This window comes from Taurulus bubalis (assembly GCF_910589615.1).
Source record: "Taurulus bubalis genome assembly, chromosome: 1".
Classification (NCBI taxonomy): domain Eukaryota; kingdom Metazoa; phylum Chordata; class Actinopteri; order Perciformes; family Cottidae; genus Taurulus; species Taurulus bubalis.
This window is the reverse complement of record NC_136589.1, coordinates 9,602,267-9,625,026: the sequence shown is the minus strand read 5'-3', so window position 1 is coordinate 9,625,026 and position 22,760 is coordinate 9,602,267. Positions and strand designations below refer to the sequence as shown.

Here is a 22,760-nt window from a genome sequence, read left to right as displayed (position 1 = left end):
CAGAAGTTAAAACGAGGTGACGAATATACAAACATCACGGGCCACCTCAATGACGTCACATACCAGACAAACATATGTAATCAGCCACTCACATTGCTGGTTTAAAGACCGTTTCAAAGCCCCAGTCATTCATTTCGAATTTTCATTTTGATATAAAAATACCAAGATAGTAATTACAAATTACCAATGAATCAATTGTTTTTCACTCCCCTTCACGCATGTTAAAAAGCCCAAACAGGTCAGTTCAAAGTTAGGGTGCTTTTAAGCTCTTTGGCAAGCTAATATAATCTGACAAACACAGCTGTTCAGAGAGTTCACTCTCAAGCCACTGCAAATCAATTTAATTAATGAGGCGTGCCGCTCTCTCTCTCTCGCTGGTACCAGCTGCCTGTTCAAGGGCTCACTAGCCATTTAGCAGGGTAGTCGGGCAGCAACAGCACTGATGATGCTATTCTGCAACATCGGACCAAAACAGGAAGTCTGTATGTGTGCTTAACTAGGGCTCGTATGTTTCGGTGATCAGATCAACCTCATATAAAAAGGTCAGATCTGTATATTATCGGCTGATGAATTGCTGGAGGGTTTGTTTGTGTGCAACTCTTTGCCACTAAAGCGCTTAGAGAAATGATGATGTGTTCTCTTAAGGATATTATATAGTAAGTACTTATGGATGAGGCAGAATTGTAAAAACAGAACATTTACAAATCAAGAAGTAGTCCCGTTAGCAAAAACAACGCTCCAGTGCAACTGATTCTTTGCATTAGCAGTTCACTGTAATTGTACTCAGTCCAATCATGCATACCCTTCCGCCTCAGCCCTCCATCTGTGCACTGACAAGCTGCAAGAGCACTTGTTGCTTGCACGATTCATTCCGGATGTTTTGATTTACCTGAGATGCCCAAAGTGTTTGGTCAAGGATTCCCGAGTGTCTACTGCCGCTACGTTGGACAGAGCAAAGTCCTGCAACTCTGGAAAATGAGCAAACGCTGCCCGCTGAAAGACAGAAAACACAGAGCAAAACACTCAGACTCATGTCCAAATACAAATCAGTCCACTACTATACAAAAAACACATTACTCATTATTACATACACCACATTACCTTGACCAAGACAAACAACTCAAAAATGATTATAGAAAGAAATAAGAAAAATAGTCCAGAATGTGGCATTACATACATATTAAACACCAACGATCCCTACATTTATTAACATGACGAAGAAAATTTTATTTGGTAGCTGGCAGTATAATTTGTATTCATGTGGCTCTCTCTCACAACAAGAAGTCACATACTCCCGATGCACAATAAAACCCAAAGATATTAATGAAGAATATCCTTTACACTTTCAGTGGAAAACAAACAGCAGAGCAAAAGCAGGCAGCTGACAATGTTAGAATATGCCCCTGTATGTCTGTCTGTCCCTTTTTGCGTATGCTGTTTACCTGTAAGGAGAGGATTCTGTCATAGTGAAGAGTGGTCATCTCTTTCCCCGTCAGGGCGTTTCCTGTCTGGTCATTGATCTCAAAACCTGTGTAGAACTTCAGCATGTCCAGCAACTACAGAAAAGAGACAATACAAGTTACTTCTATGAAACGCAAGAGCAATGATGGATTTGGATCTCGGATGGCTTGCATACAATCAGTCCAAGTGTTTGCTGGTGTGTCGTACCTGGCAGAAGAGGTGTCCCTCCGTCTCTCTATGGGTGAGGCTGGACAGGTGGCAGCTGACCACCAAGTGAGAGTCATCCAACACGGTGTTGAACCAACGCCTAGTGGGCAGCAGGGCCTAAACACACAGGACAACATGGTTGCAACAGGCTTACAGTTGTGGCTAACATACGTGACTTTTAAGCTCACAACAACTGTGTGTAACTGGAATGTATTTGGTAATGGATATGTTGTAGGAAATTCTACTTCAGTAGACAGGACCAAAATAACAAGGAAAGAGAAGCCAAATGGTCTGATGCCCCCCCATCTCTCAGGGGTCGAAAGAATCAATTGGCTCAACAACGACTACATTTCCCAGCATATGGACCATAATTATCCAAACATTGTATTGATCCACGGTCTTTTCTCGTCTTGAGGTTGTTTTGAAACATGATAGAGGCAAACTTGCAGTGACATGTGACGAAGACCTTTATAACCATGATAATTTGCTTGCTGTTGCACACATACGTGACATGAAGGCAAGTACAGAGAACCTGTCAAAATGTGATAACAGCGCTGCTTTGGTAGGAATATAATTTAAAAAAATGTTCATGAACTGACAGCACACAGAACAAAAAAGGGGTTCAATATATCACATTATAAAGGCTGAAAGAGAACTGCCCAAAAAAATAATCTGCATTGTGAAATAGAAACTGAAATGGGATACTGAAATGCAAAACACCAACAAAACATCTATTATTTTATTCATTGAAAAGAGCTCTTCAAAGGCAGCAGAGGCTGCAAGCGATACCTAAACAGAGAGAATAGATACCTTTATATCCAACAGCCATCTTTGATCTCAACACAGCCCTGACAACCGGCATACAAAAGGCATGAAAACCAGGATCTTTAGCCTTGCATTCATTTTCAGGTCCTCATCAGAGAGAGGAAGTATGGATTTCAGACCACTGAGGCTTTGTAAAAGGATAGCGCTGAAGGACAGGAGATGTCTCTAGAGACAGTTAGCTGGCCGGCCACTAGCCGCTGCCAGGAACAGCAAGGCCGGCCTGTCAGCAGGACAGACGGATGAAATGTATTGAGCCCGCGCGCTAGAAACAGGAGATCTGCACAGGCAGCAGCAGCAGCAGCAACAATCTCATGTGACATTGTGTCTTCACCCCAGATAGCCAACTTCATTAGCCAGGCTGCCTCCCTACAACACTGTGTCAAACTCTATTTTTTTATAATGATTTCTTTTAAATGAACCAATGATGATAATTCATTGAAGTTCCTTATCTCTACAAACTATTTCATCACCCTGAAGATGACATCTTGTTCTGGAACTGAGGTGACAGAAAAGCAGGCTATATATACTCCACTGCGTGTCAACAACTAAATCTATTGCTCTCTGTGGTATAGGAGCAAATGTTGTATACCGGTAACTAAAACCCTTCAAGTCCACTACAGTGACACAGGTTCTACTAACACTGCCAATCTAATTTAGCAAGAGGACATTGTTCCTACATGAGTGTATAGCCACATATTAGCCAATCTCAACAAGTAAAAATAAGTAAATACATATATTAGCAAAGAAAACAATGTCTTATAGCAGAAAGAACCAAGGCTTTTAAAACAGCTACCACAATATGGCCAACGCTAGTGTGTATTTAGACAAAGCAAATTTAAGGTGAGATATTTTAAAAACAGGCTGTTGTTAATAGAATAATACAAATCAAACGTGCGCTTATCAACTCCTTCAGACACTGGCATAATTCCAGAAGGGGATTGGGTCTCAGGTCACAACCCCTTTGTATAGCAGACACTGCACATTACCAGATGTCAAAAGTCATAAGGCTGAAAATAACCTCATACACTCCTATCAAAGAGTGCCGTTTCAAATACTGCTGAGCTTTGCAGAAAACAATGACAGAGACGCACAGCGTGGAGCTGAGGCTGGACATTTAGCCGCTGTCTGTGGACCTGAGTTAGCTGGAAGTTTGAAGGACAGAAGGCAAATGAGCTCTGCAGAGACGGATGTCTACACCGCTTCTTTCAACAGGATACCATGATTAAGCAAATACAAAGCACATACACAGTGGAAATTATTGTCTGCTTAGTCAGTGCGAGGATTGAGTGCATCATCAATTCTAGAGAGAGAGAAGAAGTACAAATGGCAAAAGATTGAAAAATAAATAACAGAAAAAAAGCTTTGCAATGGGAGGATATGTCTTACCTCCAAATCAATCATGAGTTCAATGAATCTCTCGCAGTAATGCACTTTGTCCATGGATACGGGCCCTATGGAAGAGGAAGGAGGTTAACGTTTTATTCATTTTCAGGGAATGCATGTTGTCAATGACTAATGCAATCTGAAAGTCGAGCAACATGACTATGTGAACATACAAGGCCAAAAAAAAGGATGAGCTGTGGTAGTGGAAAGGGGGTTGTGTACTTTTCACTGAGGTTATGAGGACAGCAAACGCATGTGGACAACACCAAGGTGCCATGCTGAGTGTGTGAGCCTCACTATGAGATACTGTATTGCCAGAACAGCAGCATGCTGGGACCTCAGCCCTCATTAAGCATGTTGGTGTGTAGGTGTGTGTGCTTAAAGTCGAGGCATGCAGCACGCAATAGAGTGATGTGGATCCTGCTGGGCTTCAGATTGTAATCTACTCTGTCAGACTTGAATTCCACCTAAACACACATGTTCTGTTTTTAGCATTCAGGTGGGGGGCCTCTGTGTCGGCCTGCATTACAACAGCGTAGTCAGAGCCGGTGGCTGTATGGCAGCTGCACAACTCAAGGGAGGGAGGAGTGCAACTGGACCAGTGAAACAACGGGTAACACTGAATTTCATACTGGCAATACGGCCCTGGACTGAAGAGATGTGCTCTCCGACACGGTGCAAGCTCTAGAAGCACTTAAATACATGAATCATGCTGGGAAAGATAAAGAGAGCACATGCAAAGACCTGCTTTGGGACAAAAGCCTCAAGCAGAGTGCCCCGGGATTATTCATTTTACTCCATATTTGGAGTAAAATATTGCATTATTTTCTTTCCATAAAATAAGACGAAGATCTAATGGTGATTCTTCTTTCTGAAGGAAATCCATGTTTGTAGTTGGACACAACAACAATGAATATCCCGAGGGAAATAAATGTATTTTTCACTGTTTACCTGACGGCGGAATTGACGTGAGAACTCCAAGAAACTTTTTAATGAGAGCCGAGAGGAAGGTCCTCTCTTTTTTTGCCCTGAGGAAGACACAAATAAAGCAAATCAGAAAGAAAGCTTAGAAACTCATGGGATACAAAACACAATTTTGTAGTCTGCCTAGAACGGAACATCCAAGCAAAGAAAACAATATTACTGCTCAGCTGCGTCAGTATCCATCTTTTCAAATTTCTTCTTGATTAGATTCCAGAACTTCTGCAGCTTTGGAACTTTCTTAAGCTCGTGTTGGAGCCTCGACTGCAAACATGACAGAGGGGGGAAAAAGTCAATCTATCTATGAAAATATCCAACAACTTCATTAATTGGGGTGTGCCAATAACAACCAGAAAAAAAAAGTAATTATGGGAACAGGTTGACATCTTACTGGAAGGAGGCACATCCACATAGGCAGAGAGATGAGCTGCTGCACCTGCTCTCTGATCAAATCTACTTCCTGGGAGACGGACGGACACACACACACCACACACACACACACACACACACACACACACGGACACACACACAGTTGTCAAAATGCACTGCATGTGTATGACAGATTTTTATTACACTTCAGCCCCGAATAAAAGTCTGCAACTGCAATATTTAGAGGGCTTTATATGATACAATCAAAGTGCAGGAGGCTATCACTGCAGATAGTGAGACATCTGCAGTGCTTCCCTGTGGTTTAATGCGGCTGCAGAGGAGTGGTAGCTGGCCAAAGTGGTACTGCCTAGTCTGCTACTGCCCCCTAGTGGATATAACCAATAATTGTCTCAAGAAGGCTTTTTGGCATTGCTTACGTTAAGGAGTAAGACTCCTAAACCTGTTTAAAACAGAAACCTGGTTAGTCAAATTCTCAAACAATGGAGAACAGTTCTCTTTCATATTTAGTGTATTTGACGAACTGACATAATATCTGTCCCTGGACCCAGATGTTGTACATACACAAAAATATACCACAGTGAATTAAGTAATCAAAGTTTTCTCATATTCAACTGTACTTGGTATGTGAGGTTTAGCATTTAAATGGTCTTATCCAAACGTACACTAATACAATATATTTCCATGTCTAGAAGCCCTGATTCATGTTATAATGAATGTGAAATTTAAATAAATAAAATCAGTAGGGTGGTTCATATTACTACAGTTGCTCTTCACTTTCATTGTGATATGATAAGCAATACAGATTTTCTTTTTTTAACCCATGTTAATTTGACAAACCATCTTACCTCGACACCATGTAACTATTGTAATCAAAATATTAGCATTCCCTTTCCCCAGTATTCTTAGTATTGACATGAAAACTAACATCCTCGTTGACATTAAAAGCAGCAGCATAACACTCAAAAGTTAGATAGACATTGAATATGAGTGTAGTGGCACATACCAGACTGTTGAAACAGTGGTCCAAGAAGACCAGCAGAACAGTTTGTTCCTTCAGAGTGAGGACAGCCTCCTCCCCTGCCAATACAGCTTCCATCACACATTCAAAGAAGAATGGGAAATGGCTGGGCTCCTTCTTGAACACCTGACATACACAATTCAAAAGAAAAAAAAATATAGGCATCAATTTGAACTGTAAAGATGGTGAAAGTACAGTTTTACAGTTACTCGTATATACGTCTCTTCAGACGCTGGGGTCACCATGCAATGACAGTTAGTCTTAGATGAGGCACAGCATTTCTTACCTCCCAAGCTGGGACATTCTCTCGGAATTTCTCGTTGACGATGCAACAAATGGACATGAGGTACGCACTGCTGGACACCTTGGGAGTGTAGTTCACCCACAGATAGTTCTCAAGATACTGGCTGAAAGAGGAGAAAATAATTTAGGAATATATATCCATCTAGTTTTTTTTACTCAAGGACTGCTTCATAAAAAGAGGAAGTATCCCACCTGAACTCAAGCAGCATGATTTTTCTGATGGCAAATCTGAAAATGTAAGGGAAAGAAGATAAATAAGTGCAACATGTGTTCATTGGATTAAACACATCAGTTTATGGCAAATATAATATATATTTACTTACTTGGACTTGAGAATCTCTGTTTCATAAACATCTTCCATCACCTAAACAAACAGAAGAGAATGTTATAAGTCTTAGGGGTTAAAGCAAAAACAGTGAACCCCCCCCATTAAAATGACCGTTATCAGCAGCCCTTTACTCTTCATTATTATATTGTATCAAACTAAAACACACAAGTAACTAATACTATGATAAATACAGTACATGTGTTTGCAACTTACTTTGTAAAATCAGTTAAACTACAACAATTATATTGACACATCTTAGATGCAGCAATGCATATAACTCACCTTTGGGTCAAAGGGTAGTTTATTCTTAGCATGTGGAGCCCAATATTGATTGGCCAACTGAAACAAGAAATAACAACATAAATTGTAGTAAAACATTGCAGCATAAACATTCATGGTTCATACGGTGCAACTAATGTCCTTACAGAGTGGTGTACAGTTTGACTAGATATATACGTTTGAGGTTTGAATTTATACTTTTCTGGTTAAATAGTGAACTAACAAGAAGGGAAGATTTTCCAATTTAAAATGATTCTTCTCGATTGAACAGGATGTGATCCACAGCACTCAAGTCCTGTCACAGCCACACTCCTCCCATTTACCTGCTACCCCATCTCACATATTATTAAGCTTTCTATTAAGTAGGATCTTATATCCAAAGCATCATTCTTGTTAACTTCAAAGGCATTCTAGATTAATTACAAGTTCTCGCTTTAGCATAAAATCACAATGGGATTACGTATGGCAACGCAGTCCTGGACCACAACTGTAGTGTAACGTTTCATGGACAATGCATGATTACCTGTGTGACATATTCTGCATTGATCTGAGACACAGAAGGCGCTGAAGCCTTCTTAGCGGGGGTTTCCTTCTCCATGGTGGCCCTCTCAAGCTGCTACAATGAAGGCTGAGGGGGACATAATATATTGTATGAAGGAAAATGTAGTTAACGTAGACAGACAACAACGGGCCTCTGACTTAGCTTTTTGTATTGAACTAATGCCTTAAAATATGAGGCCACTATACACATGAAGTGCTAAGAAGTGTAGCTAACGTTAGCTAAAACTTCAGTAGGTCAAGTTAATAGCTCAAATGTGTGTAATTCATAACATAACGCTAATATTTTTAAGTCTTTCGGGAACTTTAAAAAGCACCATACTAATGTTAAACGTGTATATGAGGTATTATTAAGATAGCAGGCGTCATAACATACTTACACTGGATAACATTAACCTGAGCTGTTTCACATTAGGCAATGAGCTAAGCTAAGCTAATTGGAATACGGAGGCTGACTCCGGGATAACAGTTACGATAACATGAATGATAGCCCCATAGCGTACACAAATATATGATAATAACAAAATCAGCTCACAAACCTTTGTTTATTTAAGCATGAACGTAACTGTCGTTAGACGACTGGTTACGCATGTACACAACCAAAACGCGCTGAATCCGACTGACTTCCTGGATGGGTACGTCTCCTAAAACCGTCCCCAAGTACGAAAGCAAGTTTTTCGTTCCTACTCTGTACGTTTTTGTAAAAAATACACAAATTTAGGTACGAGGAGGCTTTCATAAAATATTATAACAATACATTTAACAAAGCCGAAACAAATCCAACAAGAGTCACAATCAAATGTGATTTAATTAAATACAAAAATATATAAATCTGTATTTTTAGAGGTCTAATACATATTTTACATACATACAGCGAACTCACATCATGTTACTGACAAATCATGATAATCATAAATACATGTTTACACAAAATAAAACAAATATTACATGGTAATATTGATTAATATCAATGAGTCAGTCGATGTGTTCTGGCGTGTGTTGACTGTGTGAATGTTTTGCCGCAAATGTCACACGGAAACGGCCTCACACCTGTGTGGATGAGATAATGCCTTTCAAGTTTAGAGGGAGAAACAAAATGTTTGAAGCAAATGTCACAACGATGCTTCCTAGCCGACTCTGTCATTTTCGGTTGAACACCAGTTAAGCAAATATGTTGCTCGAGATCGTTTTGGCTCTTAAGACTTGCAGAGCACATGTCACATTCAAACACATCCAAAGGTTCACACCAGTAATTGTCTTTCTGCATTTGATTGTCAACCAAAGGAGTGACAGGTTCATCCCTGAGCAGCTTGTTGCTATCTGTCACAGCCGTAACGCCTTTAGGCTGGCATGGTATTTCTATATTATGTGCATTGCCCTCATACTGTGAGAAAAGTGGCGCTGCCATGCTTTGATTTTGGACAAGCTTATCTATTTCAAAGGAAAGATCAGAGGGAAAGGAATAACTACAATGGTCTGTAGCCTGATCATAGTAGCATTCAGCCTGATAACAATCATCTCTGAGCTTTTTCTCTAATTCATTATTCTCCTCTTGTAAGCCTACGTCTGAAACTGCCAACCATTCAGTGTGTATTGCCTCAGATAGACAAGATGAACCTCGATCAGTAAATGAGTGACCAACACTTGTATAGTGTGACTCTACCTGCTCTCTTCCTGCATCCACATTAAACTCTGTACAACCACTCAGGTCATCAAGGCACTTCTCCTGGAGATGGTTGGTATTTATCATTTCTCCTTGAACATGTGAGACCCTGTTACCCTGTCTGCACCTGTGCTCATGAACCTTTAGATGTCCAAGCTGTGTGAAGGTTTTGCTGCACAAGGTGCATGCGTATGGCCTCATCCCGGAGTGAGTGGCCAAGTGCCTCGAGAGCTTGTATGGAAATGCAAAGTCCTGAAAGCATATTCGACATGTGTGAAGTTTCCTTTTTTTACAAGTTACGTTATTTTCAAACTTTGTCTTAAGGAGATTGTTCCCTTTTGTGATGGATATTGCATGCCCAGTGCACAGCACTGCACTCACTTCATTATCTTCTGCACTGCCTTTGTTCACAGATATGTTCTTTTGAGGGATCCGAATACTGATCCATGGCTGCTGTTGACTATCTGCTTTCAGTTGTCTAATGTTCTCCTGTTGATTGACTGGCTTGGACGGTTTCCTCTCACAGTGAGTTTTTTCGTGGGTTTTCAGATGTGCAGCTTGCCTAAACGCTTTCCCACATAAAACACACGGAAATAGTTTCAAGCCTGTGTGTGTCATCTCATGCCTTTGTAACTTAGAGGGGCTTGGAAAACACTTTAAACAACGAAAGCACTTGTGTTGCACGTTGCCTGGATTTTGCATTGAATTAGCAATTGGTATCCTTTTCACAGTCACTGTAGAAACCTCTCTCACAACCTCCTTTTTCTTTGAGATATGTGGCGACAACTTATCCGATTCCCGGTTGTGATTCGGAACAATTACCACGCAGGGGGTCTGATCCAGATGTTTCAAAGAGACTACGTCGTTGCCAGCGTGTGTCTCAAAATCCTTGTGTAGTAGCGTTTCCTGGACTGGGACGTTTGCTGCAGTCCTTCTGTTAAACCCACCACTGCGAGAAGGCGGCCGATTGATATACAATGATCGTTGTTTGTGATATCTAGACCACAGGTGTGTGCGACAGTGGACCCTCAAGTGTGTTTTCTGACGAAATCTCTTTCCACATATCTCACAGCCAAAGGGTCTTTGTCCAGTGTGAGTCATCACATGCCTTTGGAGTTTTGATACAGATGGAAAACATTTTAAACAGGCATGGCACTGATGTATTTTTTGCAGCTCGGTGGGGGCTTTGCAGACTTCCCTCTGCTGTTCTGCTGATGTGACTACCGCACAATCCTGAGAAAGAGAGTCATTGTAATCACTGCAATTTACGCTGAATGTTTCTGGTTTAACAATGATGTTCGGGTCAACGGGATCTGCAAGATTGGGTTCAGGTAAATGTCTTGTTTCTTCAGAATCAGAAATGTTCAAGTTGTTGCTGTTTTTAGGAGTTCCGAATTCTTTTAGGTTCCGATACATTTTATGATGACCTACTAAATTACCTTCCAACTTCATGGACCTGTTGCTAATCACGCACTGAGATGGCTTGAAAGATTTCTGTGTAAAGTATCGCTGCTCTTGTTCATCTGACTTATGACAAATACTCCGACACTGACTGCTTGTATCGAAAGATTGTTCTGGTTTTATGGCGACTTCTGACTTGATTTCAGTCTCGACCAGGTCCTGCACAGCATTTACACTTATGTTACACTGTAACTCCAGTTCCACTGAGGAATTCCCATGAGTGCGATGGCCGGCGGGACGTTGCTGAGATGACGACTGAAGCTGCAGACCGTAGGTTTGTCTGCTCTTACAAAACCGATGCTTTTCCCTTTCAGTACAGACAGAAAGTGAACATTTATTTGGTGAACTTAAATGGGATTTCAAGTGTACCTTCTGTCTGAAAGCTTTCCAGCAGATAATACATGAATAGGGCTTCTGCCCCGTATGAAGAAGGGAATGCCGTTGTAATTTGGATGGTGAGCAGAAGGTTTTGAGACAGATAGGACACTGGTGTTTGAAAGTCATTTTGCGTCCGCTGGAGCTAAATTCTTGTGACTGCAGGTGGCATTTCGAATAGGCCTGTTGAGAAAAAGTCTGGCCTGACCCTCTGCTGCTCTCATATTGTTTTGGTTTGTCACAAATTGGTGGTTGAATCCAAAGGTGAGGAGATGAAGTAAATGAGGTGTATCCATTGTGGGCACTGCACACAGATTGCTCCTGAGTTATTGGATCCTTAATATTCGAGACACTGCTCTGAGTCACCAAGGCATCACTTTCAAGAGGCAAATTCTTTGGTGGATTTACAGTTTTGTGAGCCACAGGGTTCCTTTTCCACTGTAGCTGGTAGGCCACAGACGATGACACAGTCGAAGGGATTGCATTGCAATTAGAACTGCCACGCCATGCGGTAATCCCTGCAGCTGGTTTAGGATTACTTGCTTGTTGGTTACGTGCTACAATGCCATCCTGGAGACCGACTGTTGGAAGCCGTGGATGGTGGAATTTCTGCATGTGTGTTTTTAAATGACCAGACTGGGTCAAAGATGTTCCACAGATTGTGCAGATGAAGGGCTTCTGGCCAGTATGGATGACATAATGTCTCTGAAGTTTAGAGGGTGATGGGAAAGATTTTGGACAAGCCGGACACGGATGCATTTTCAAATCACCTCATTCGTTTTTTTTCTTCCCCTCAAGTTGTTATCCTCTCATTAGACCCTAGAGAAAAACACAAGGCATTAAAACCTAAATACATTCAAATCAATGCAATGACAATAGGATACACGTGAATCCACTAATAAAATACAACTAACTTCGCTGTAATGAACGTTCAAATGATGTATCATGTTTTAAGAATTTGACAAAGGCGGTAACGATGTAGCCTTTTTTTAGGTTCCGATACAATCAACACGTGCGTCGCCGATGCCCGAGTGATATACAATGCAGTCTCACGTACTTACTAAATACTCTCGAAGCTGTCTGAAGTCCTAATAAAACTCATGCATTCAGTAGAAGTTGTCAGTGTTTGTAGCTTGTTAGCGTTCTTGCTAACAATACGTCAGTGACGTCACCGGATGTTACTCTGGCAAAAAACATGTACGTCCCTCAAAATGTACGGCAGGAAACAAAGGTTTTCGGTTGCTGGCAGAGCAGGGTGCCGCACGTCCATGGATGTTATGCTCGTGATAGATATATATATATATATATATATATATATATATATATATATATATATATATATATATATATATATATATATATATATATATATATATATATATATATATATATATATATATATATATATATATATATATTTTTAGATTGACGATGAAGAGGTTATGCGAAATCATACTGGCATTATAATGCTAGACCTACCCATATGACTACAAACCGTTACAATAGCTCTGCTTTGAACAGAAAACAGCTAGGCCTATTTTCATTTGTAAGTCAAAACAAAGTCAACTAAATAAACTGCTGTGTGCTTTGTTGTTTAATCCTAAATCTTTTGCAACATTTTCTTTATTTTTATAACATGTCCTCAAGTTACACGATAGATAGGCCAAGGCTGCTGTGTATATCAAACCTTGCTCCACAACCTGGCACAGACATTGACAATGTTATTGTAATCATATAGCAACTCTGTGAAAAAGTGCCTGTACTTTAAAATTATTATAATTAATGAGGAAGATACATAAAGAGTCCCTTATCACAATCATATATATATATATATATATATATATATATATATATATATATATATATATTTTTTTTTTTACTGTAAATCATCACATCACTGTATGTAGCCCACTACAATAAATATTGAGTATACAACATATATGGTGTGTAAAGTGTACTCATTATACATTCATCTTATACATTTTCCCTATTCAAATGGCTCAACAAGTCCTGCCTTCTGACTGTAATAATCCTCAGGACACGGTTGTTGTACCCGTGTTGTAAGCATCACATGCGATGGCCTTTTCCACTTTTTATTTAAACCAGCTGTTCCCTCTGATATGTTCATTTCGGTTCTCACATGTATTTATTATTTTGTAAATGGAAATACAATTCTGCGTTCTGAGCCGAGGAATTTTCTGGTCTGTGCTGCGCCAAGTGTTTTGGCAGGTTTGAAAAATATAATAATGTTACTTTTCAGAGGTCGGCCTTACCAAGAGATGGCATTATAATTACATTTTGTGTTGTGTCTGGATTAAGGGTTTTGGTCTTGTGTTTGGTCTGTGAACCTAGTTTAGTCTCGCAAGACCCAGGCAGAGCAACCACAGGCTTTCAAACCCTGTTGGATTTATTTCTATGGTTTTCACCTCAATTTTTCTGGACATTTGATATTCCTATATCCAGTAAATCCAAGACAAATTGATTAATTAATCGACAAAAATGGATTCAAGTCATTGTTGATTATCGATTAAGTTGTTATTCAAGAAAATTTGGCAAAATATCAAATCATGTTCAAGTGTTTATCCAAGATGTGTTGATTAAAAATACTTAACCTCTAAAATAAAATAAAAATGTAAATACCTCCATTAAGTCAAAATTAATACAAAATTCAAATATATATTCAATAGTTCTTAACACAGAACATTGAGCCAAATATATAAGTCATCTATTATAGAAGAGAGATAAATAGAAAATGGTTACTGTGTTAATGCTTCATGGCTTAATTAATTTATACATTTGTGGCACAGTATAGTGGAAATACTGCACAAATGGAATCGATAACTATTTAGTATTTATGTTGACCACAAGAGGGCAGCAGACACCACTCAATAGCGTGTGATGGCTCACCAGTTCAGCTGTTAGAACAAGATGCATTTAGTCAGTGCTGTGACCATGAAGACATGCTTTCACAATATGTCAGGGGAAGAAAACAATACATTTTGTAACAAAAATGATTCAAATATGCAAACAAACAAAACCACAGTCACTGAGACAAACATACCACAATTTCAAGAGGCGTCTCGTGCAATGTGGTCGCTTCTGAGCCGGGCTCCCCTACTGTGGCCCACTGCTATGGGGAAAGAGAGTCACACGCATCAGCCTGGTTAGCCTGGAGGAAGAAACACACAGTTAAAGTCCATGTGCAAGTCCACAATGACAAGAGCCTCAGGCCAGGACACTGTGCACAAAGGACAATGTTAGCCACAACAACCAGTTTGTTTGCAGAGCGGTTGCAGGTCAGCTTGGCAGAAAATGTACATTTGACAAAACACATGAGAAAACTAAATGTCACCCTGTCTTTATTCATTTTGTGAGGGAACACAGAGGTAAAAACACAAAGAAGTGTGTCTGCTACAGGCCATCATGATGATATTTGTGGCTTTGCCTGTCTGCGTGAAAACAAGCCCGCTGAAAGACAGAATGTAATGTTTATAGTGCGATCGACAAGTGGTTGTCGTGCACAGAATTTTAGCAGCAGAGCTCCTCCGTGTCTACAGAAATGTTGAGTCTTGTATTGCTGTGTTATAGAGCCCCCGTAATTTAACCATTGCTCCACTAAAGGGAATAAAAGCACAAGCATTCAAACCTCAATACAGAAATGTCTTGCAAATGTGGAATTTTAATAATAAGTAACTGGGCTGGTGTGTGCTCTTTCTTTATTTCCATTGATCAATTTGAACAAAAAAAACATTTCTCAATCTTTCCTGTATGTTTACCAAGACTGCTGAACACGTATATTTGGTCAGCGCAGCACAGTCTTGTTTGTGAATACCCTGCTTGGCATTCAAAATGTTACAAACATTTAGACATTTAAAGAAGAACAATTGACAAAGAAAACCATTTTAGTAAGATGTCTTCAGCATTTTTTTATCATTGCCAAATCTGTTAAAAAGCTCTTTTTGCTGAAAACACTGAGATATAATAAAATATTTGTGGATTAAATGTATCGTGTTTACTTGACTGGGGGGTGTACACGTATATAATGAAAGCACTTTATTAAAATATACCTACATCTTAGTGTGCATTGGACAGCTGCATCATTCAACAATTCTGAATGTCCCCCTGGTGAGGCCCTTTAGAACCAAACCGGTGAACATTAACACACACACTGCATATTTATGGGGCATCGGCTTGCTCTTTCTCATAAATAATTGCTTGTTTGTGTTTTTCAACTCTCAATAAAAATCTTCAGGCCCTATTGGCTGCCTCTATTGTTCAATTTTTGATAACAACAATCAAAACAACATTGTGGTGGGTGAAGATCAATAGCTCACTCCACTCTCCCGCCATCACAAGCACAATGAAGAGAATAGCCGGAGTCAAGAAGCATTCCAACTCGATCATCAATACGGTTCATGATCTTTGAGAAAAGAAATGTTCCAGAAGCAATGGTTAATAGTGTTATTCTCTTCCCACATCGTCACAATGTCCATCAACAGCCTCTCACACACACACACACACACACACACACACACACACACACACACACACACACACACACACACACACACACACACACACACACACACACACACACACACACACCTGCCCTGCAGCTGTGTGTTGTAGTGTCCCTCTCCTATTAACCAGGTTGCCTTAGAATCAATAGAAAACATAAAGAGGCTTAATCTTTTCAGGTGCTTGGTGCTGATTGCCTGTTACACAATAATAACACACCTTGAATCCTATAGAGCATGAGAGTGAGGAGCACAGTCACCTCATCCGCACACATTACACACTGCCACAAACAGTCGCACAGTAAATCTATAGGTTTATAACTGAACAGATGGCGTTAGCGGTGGCACCAGGCCTTTATGAGGGGTGTTAGCCGACGTGGGGAGAGAAATTCCAGCAGAAACAGTGGGATATCAGGGGATACAGTTTATCGCCTCGTGGAATGAGACACTGCTGGTGTCTCCTTTTGTAGACTATGGTCTCCAGTCCTCTGGTATGCAGCTTCAGGTTATAGAAGTTCCATAAGACTCTTCTCCGAGGCAGAATAACAGCTGCTGGAGTATTCAACTCCAGAGGACGACAAAGTGAATTATAAGCCTGAATTCTGGGATATGAAGTGGAATAAATACATCCTCAGAGCCGCACATAATCAAAACCACGTGCAGACAGAAAAGAGCTTTGCATTTCAACAATCAGCAGTGATAAACAGTCAACATTAATGAGCAGTTATGCAGCTTGCATTTTCCACATGCACTGATGTCCTGTTGTAAGTCATTAGGTGTTGGGGCTGTCAGATGCACTCCTTCAGAAAAGCCCAAATGAATTCCAGTAATGTGGATGATTGCAGTCTGGTTGTTGACTCTGGCTGTGGTTCTATAAACTGAGCCAGCAGGACAGGTGGAGGATCTGGGTGTCAGGCAAGTCCAGGACTGGAACCAGGGCCACAGATGGACTGGACTCTCCTAGAGAGCTTCTTAAACTTTCTTCAAGTCCTGGCAGGTAAAGAAAGGGAGGAAGATGAGGGGGTGAGGGCAAAAAAAGAGGGAGGCGTTAGTTTCATGAGAAGTTTGGTTGGAGTTGGACATTAGGTTCTCATATAGCTGCCCCACTGGAGCTTTCCCAGGACAGAGGCTGCACTTAACCCATCGACCAGAGATCACAGGCCTATTTACAAATCATTGGCATTCTTAAATCCTTGGCAGATTGTAGCCCCCCCCCCCCCCCCCCCCCCAATCCAACTCCCTGCAATGCAGACATATGGTCAGCAAGGACTGAACTCTAAGCTACCCCTCCCAAACTCACACACACACACACGCACGCACGCACACACAGACACACACACACACACAGACACACACACACACACACAGAGCCACACACACACACACACACACACACACACACAGAGCCATATGCACAGAAGAAAGAGGGGGGGGGGTGTACCCTGACATGCCCTTTTGGACAATAGGGCAATGCATCCTCTGCTCCTGTTGTGTCAGGATGTTAGGAAGCTGTGTTGGGACTACCTCTCCGTTTTACTGGAGCCAAGAGATGTTGTTAGTGCGTGTGTGTGTGTGTGTGTGTGTGTGTGTGTGGTCAGACTACAGACGGGCAGTGGACATGTGAGAATTCATTGAGGGTCTCAGAGCCTGGTTTGATGACAGCCTGTCTATTTAGCAGCAGCCCGTTGGGATGTTGCCCGTTCCCTACTCTGCTCCGTGCACTAATTGGTCACAAGTGTTCCTGTCTCATGCTTGACTGTCCTGGCTTATTCCTCACCACGCGGGATGGAACTCGGGTGTGGTCACTGTGATTTGGCATGGTCATAATAGGGAAAGTGTGCTACACTTTAGTCCCACCACTACTGCAAATCAATCTTTTTTTCACCACATCTGTCAAAAATGACATACGTCGAAATGTATTGCTGACCACTAAACCTGGGTCTCAGTGGACACACACAAACCAATACTCTTTACATAACATCAACTCCTGACATTTATGTGAACTTGCAGAGCGAGCAATCAGGACGTGAGCAGTTCAGCACTATTTAATAAGCCTCATTCTCTTTCATTTGAAGCACACGCAGCATGCCAAACATCCTTAAAAAGAGCCCACACACCCTAATTAGCTAATATGCACTACAGCTTAAAATACCCCCACTGAACACAGGTCTTTTTTGGAGGGCATTAAAAGCCTAAATATGCGTTATCAGAGCATGTGGTGCACCCTGGGAAGCAGGATCCTCTGGAGATGGCTAGCTAACAACTGCATGAGCTAGAGAGATCACAGACAGGATGGTTTTATTAAGAGAAGAAACACACCCTTCATCACACCTTGCACACTAAGCCTGTTTTATGTCAGGATGTTTTAATCTTTGTACTAACAGATCGGAAAAATAATTGTGCTCTCTCTTTGAGAGTGTCTTTCAGTGTCTGTGTGCACAGACACGTCTGCTTGTGCATGAATGAGAGAGACGAGGGGGGTGAAGGTGACTTGAGTGACCGGGCAATTTTGTGTTCTTTTGTCTTTGCGAGTGAAAGGCGAGTAAAGACATAGACCGCTTTTATACAGTCCCTATTAATGCTTCTGTAAAATCACACAAAATTCAATGAACACTTGCCGTTCATACAGCCAATCCCAATGCCCTGCTCCCTCAGCCCCCCCTTTGGGCTGCACGGGGCGCCTCATTGAGAGGCCCAGTGGACAGAGGCTGCAAGATTCAAAAAGCCATCACATTAGCAATGGGATGGAACTAAACCATCTCCCCAAGAGGACCGGCCATTATTCTGCTTCACGGCGAACACACAGGGAGTTGAAAAGGTTGCTGTTAAATCTCTGTGTTTTTAAAACCAAACCATTACCAAAACCAACAATACCCCTTTATGCTAAATATCAAAAGCCATTTTTGTTCAAACTGATTAATATATAAATATTGTCAGGCTAAGTGAATAGAAGGAGGGGTGTGCGTGAAGGCAATGGTGAAAGGGAGAGAAAGGGGAGGTTTCTGAGTGGGATGGTTGATGCCTGCTGGGCTTATGGGGCTTTTAAGCAGTGGCCAAGGCCCAGAGCCAGTGGTTTTTAGTTGTGCTACACTGGCTTTCAAACTGGTCAAATTAACCGGTAAACGAGGAGGTAATTAGCAAGTGTTGGCTCATGAAAATTGTTCATTTAGTCCAAGGAGGATGAACAAAGAGGGGCTGGGTGTGTGCAGTAGAGGCCATGGAGAAACGAACGAAAACGTTTCCCAAAGCAGCTACAATCAATAATTATATATATATATATATATATATATATATATATATATATATATATATATATATATATATATATATATAAAATTCATATTTATATAAATAAAATGATATATACTGTATATATGACTGAACTCTGTAGTTCCTCTCAGCTCAACAGAGGTTTATAGTATCTCTTAGCTCTTTGTATTGGTTTTCCCGGCCCACAACTGCTTTGGTTCTCTCTCACTGCTCTCAGCTGTTGAAGAAGTGAACATTGTGGAGCATTTAGCCAATAACTAGCCAGATACTCCTCAGTAGTTGGGGGAGACCGAAACAGAGCTAAAAGGAGAGTGTTGAACTGACATCCATCTGATGGACACAAACACAACATCCAATAAATGCCGGTGTTGCTCTCCATCTGCTGGATGTGTGAAAGTTCACCATTTTAAAACGGTGAAAACATGTTAATGTTGTCTTCTCCGTTTGTTTCAGTTCCCCCCATTAGTTATGGAGCTTTAATTATGGAGCGTTATTATTTCGTTATTATGACCTCAAAACATATTTGATTTTGATACCTAGGGTAAAATAATGGATTTCTTTAATCACAAGAGCTTATTTAGGCTCTTGTGAGAAGTTTTTGTTGAGTCGTGGGCATCTATCTTCCAGAGAACCTTTCGATCGTAAGTAACAAGTTGAGACAAGATGTTTAAAGGTTTCATTTGGAGCATATGTCATGTCTATCAGCTGTGAATCCTAACGCAAGTAACCCAAGGGTGGGGTTGGGGGCGGGGGGGTGCAGTCACATTTTGCTCCAGTGTTGTCTGTCTGCTCGCTGACAGCAGCAGTTCTGAGGCTGTGACTGCTAGCGCCAGAGGTGTTACTTTTCCTCCTTTGACTTTTTGGATTCATCACCCGATGAGCATAGGCTGTGACCCATAAAAATGCCCATGGGTAAGCTTCCAGGGCTTGGCTGTGCATGCAGGGTAAGGTAACAGATTCCAGCTCAATGATGAGTCAGTAAATGGTTTTAGGGGAGCAGTCTGTGCAGTCAATAATCAAAGAAACATACATTTCAAGGGTGAAGATTTTGCTTCAGTAAACCAATGACCCAGAAACAAAGTTAATGTTTAAAAAAAAAGAAACATTCTTTCTAAATAAAAGCTTCAATAGTTATTTTCATTTCAAGTGTGCAAAAACATTTAGCGTGTATTTGCAATATCTACATCTATTTTTATTAATTTTGCATATAAAATGTATATTTGAAATATTTGCTCTTCCATTGTGGATAATGAGAAGAAAAAAAAACGATACGCATCATAAATCATGAAACAATGTTAATAACAATTATATAATTGGGTAACAAAACAAATAGCCCTGTTCGTCTGTCATGCATATCAACACGTACTCGAAACGGATCAACCTTTTTTTCCATTAATCACTGGGTACCATAATTCACATCCTCAAGAAGATGAGTAATGTCAAAGCTAAAAATGACAGAAAGATGGCTCGATGTCTGGTTTGGCACAGATTCAAAAATGTTAATTGACTGCTTCAGCGATGACTTGACAACTGAGCCCGTGTGATCGATGTGCTCCTCGCCCTTTTCCCGCCGAGAAATATCTCTTTGGATAAAACAAATAACGTTCCACATTTGCCTTGACGAGAACCTAGAATCCTGGGAGCAGGAGATGGTGCCGTATAAAAGTGTAATGATGACAAAAGACTGTGCCAGCTGCTCGGGTTACTGTACACAGTGCAGACACAACAAATGGATTACAATAATTAAACAGGAAGAAGTGGAGATCCTCTGGAGAGACTGCTTCCTAGAATATCTTATGGAGTTTACTTAACCGATGTCAGCTCAAACTTTCTTTGAAAGGGAGTGCAGAGAGAGATGGGCTGTCAGTTTGTTTTCATTAATAGAGTGATGTGGAGCTCGACTTGCAGGAACAGTGGTGCCTTCAACAGAACAGCTTCTTTAGGATAAATCCTCTTAATGAGTGTAAATATTTGATCAATTCAAAGCGCATGTGTAGTGTCTTGAGTGGGAAATAAAGTGGAATACCTTTAACAATCTGCTGTGCCACGGAGTGGCGGCACTTGTAGAAAACCCTGGCACATAATGGCACCAGCTCAGCATCCATTTTTTCCATGGTTTGCTTGAACGTAGCGGCGACTGCGTCGGTTACCTCCTTTACGCCTGTGACCTCCAGGTCATTGCCGGGCATAGCCAGGGAAAGTGAGAGTGAAGCGCTATCCATGTCGGCAGATGTCACAGTGTGGCACTCTATGGATATGCATGCCACCTTTGTAGTCATGTGGCAGGAAGTCCTTTTGGTGGGATCATCCTGAATTGCAGTGACATGAAGCTCAACAGCTGCACCCTTGGGTAAGGCCGGTACCATGATGACCGATAATGGCGCTGGTTTGATCTCAGGCTCCCACAGAAAGTCCTGCAATGCAGACAGATGGAATTTAAATGAAGTGGCTAGCAAATTATATCCTGTGTTGTTCTACACATTTCAATCAAATGTATGGCCCTCCTGCTGGGACACATGCTGCGCCTTCTGACCACAAACACTCCTCCATCAACATTAAACATTATTGAAAGGCACATCATAAAAACTCAACCACACAGCACCAAGGCAGGATTTTTATGTGACAGGCTGACAGGCTATCAATTAACGGGAAATTGTGAGGTAATGATAGTGTTGACAAACTATTCAGAAAGAAGCCACACTGCTTGCAGCCACCCTAAACAAAACACACAAACACATTCACTTTGAGCTGCATTTGCTAACATGACAGGTCCTATCCAAGATGACTTCTCACCTTTCTAAGAAGATCACTCACAACATGTTATGGCAGTTTCACCACACACATTTAGTGGAAATGGCCTCAATTTTATCTATAGAGACAAAATCTCTTTATTTATTTTTCTCCTCGGGACTGAGAGCCATTAGCAGTAACACAATGTCTTGGAGCAGTGCTACAATGTGGCCCTCTAATAATACTTGGCTGTGGCTTCATCTGCTAATGGGAGAGAAATGAGTGTTTTATATAACCGCCATTTCAGTCGGCGTCGATAGGGCAAAAACACTTAACCCGCTTTTCAATTTGCTGGATCAATTTTCATCCACTTACACCCCACTTCGTAAGTGCAGAATAATAACAGGTTACTTACATTTTATTTTGATATTCACTCAAAAAAAGAGAGAAATCATTGACAAGAGCAGACGACGGCCTCTTTGTCCCTTCAACAGACGAACCCGTCATGACCCAATCAGCCATATTCACTGAGGCAGCACTTACCTTCAGATTAAACTTTAGCAAACGCTTAATTGTGTATCAACAGCTAACCGCTTGCCTCTTGAGTGAAAAAACATGAAAAAAAGCAAGTGTCCTGAATGAGCGTGTGTGTGTGGTGGAGGGGTTAAGATTTCTTCACTCTGCTGATTTTGAACCCAGCCTAGCTCGCGGTGATCAACAATAACAATCATAAGAGCAGAGAACAATAGCCGTGTCAGCGCGGACCTCTTAGCATGTCAGACAAAGTGACAGCACATATACGTGTCCTATGCTTTGATAAATGTTATATTAGCACTTCTGGCCACGGCTAGGTATTCTCCTAGAGGGAATTGCTCCTGCACTTGTCAATAGTGATTGAACATGGACTAGAAAGTGGGAACTGGGGAGAGAAGTGACAGGACAGGGGGTCCTGCTCAGCCAGGCTTAAAGGCCACCCTGCAGGCCTTGGGTGCAGAGGTACTCTAGCCAACC

The 22,760-nt window shown here is 41.1% G+C and overlaps 3 protein-coding genes across 3 annotated transcripts in view; all 3 read right to left on the bottom strand.

Moving 5' to 3' along the window:
- aqr (aquarius intron-binding spliceosomal factor) overlaps positions 1 to 7,779 on the bottom strand; it is a 44,912-nt gene extending 37,133 nt beyond the window's left edge. Inside the window, exons 1-13 of the mRNA XM_079216306.1 lie at positions 7,699 to 7,779; positions 7,179 to 7,235; positions 6,892 to 6,932; positions 6,761 to 6,796; positions 6,552 to 6,672; positions 6,251 to 6,391; positions 5,249 to 5,317; positions 5,021 to 5,121; positions 4,828 to 4,904; positions 3,880 to 3,944; positions 1,669 to 1,785; positions 1,443 to 1,556; positions 890 to 993 (exon numbers count right to left, since the gene is read on the bottom strand). Of these exons, the coding sequence (XP_079072432.1) occupies positions 890 to 993; positions 1,443 to 1,556; positions 1,669 to 1,785; positions 3,880 to 3,944; positions 4,828 to 4,904; positions 5,021 to 5,121; positions 5,249 to 5,317; positions 6,251 to 6,391; positions 6,552 to 6,672; positions 6,761 to 6,796; positions 6,892 to 6,932; positions 7,179 to 7,235; positions 7,699 to 7,773 (1,118 nt within the window). The 5' untranslated portion in view covers positions 7,774 to 7,779. The remainder of the gene's footprint in view (positions 1 to 889; positions 994 to 1,442; positions 1,557 to 1,668; positions 1,786 to 3,879; positions 3,945 to 4,827; positions 4,905 to 5,020; positions 5,122 to 5,248; positions 5,318 to 6,250; positions 6,392 to 6,551; positions 6,673 to 6,760; positions 6,797 to 6,891; positions 6,933 to 7,178; positions 7,236 to 7,698) is intronic.
- A 982-nt stretch (positions 7,780 to 8,761) lies between these two features.
- Positions 8,762 to 11,991, bottom strand: LOC306747469 (uncharacterized protein; the record flags this gene model as incomplete). Its single annotated transcript, XM_079230526.1, has 5 exons — positions 8,762 to 8,783; positions 8,981 to 9,714; positions 10,219 to 10,629; positions 10,987 to 11,676; positions 11,815 to 11,991. 5 exons carry the CDS (start codon positions 11,989 to 11,991, stop codon positions 8,762 to 8,764), a joined length of 2,034 nt encoding a protein of 677 aa, XP_079086652.1.
- A 4,629-nt stretch (positions 11,992 to 16,620) lies between these two features.
- Positions 16,621 to 22,760, bottom strand: part of dph6 (diphthamine biosynthesis 6) — a gene marked incomplete at both ends in the record, with an annotated part of 59,151 nt that continues 53,011 nt past the window's right edge. Inside the window, 2 exons of the mRNA XM_079230485.1 lie at positions 16,621 to 16,739; positions 21,046 to 21,433. Coding sequence (XP_079086611.1) covers positions 16,621 to 16,739; positions 21,046 to 21,433 — 507 coding nt within the window. The remainder of the gene's footprint in view (positions 16,740 to 21,045; positions 21,434 to 22,760) is intronic.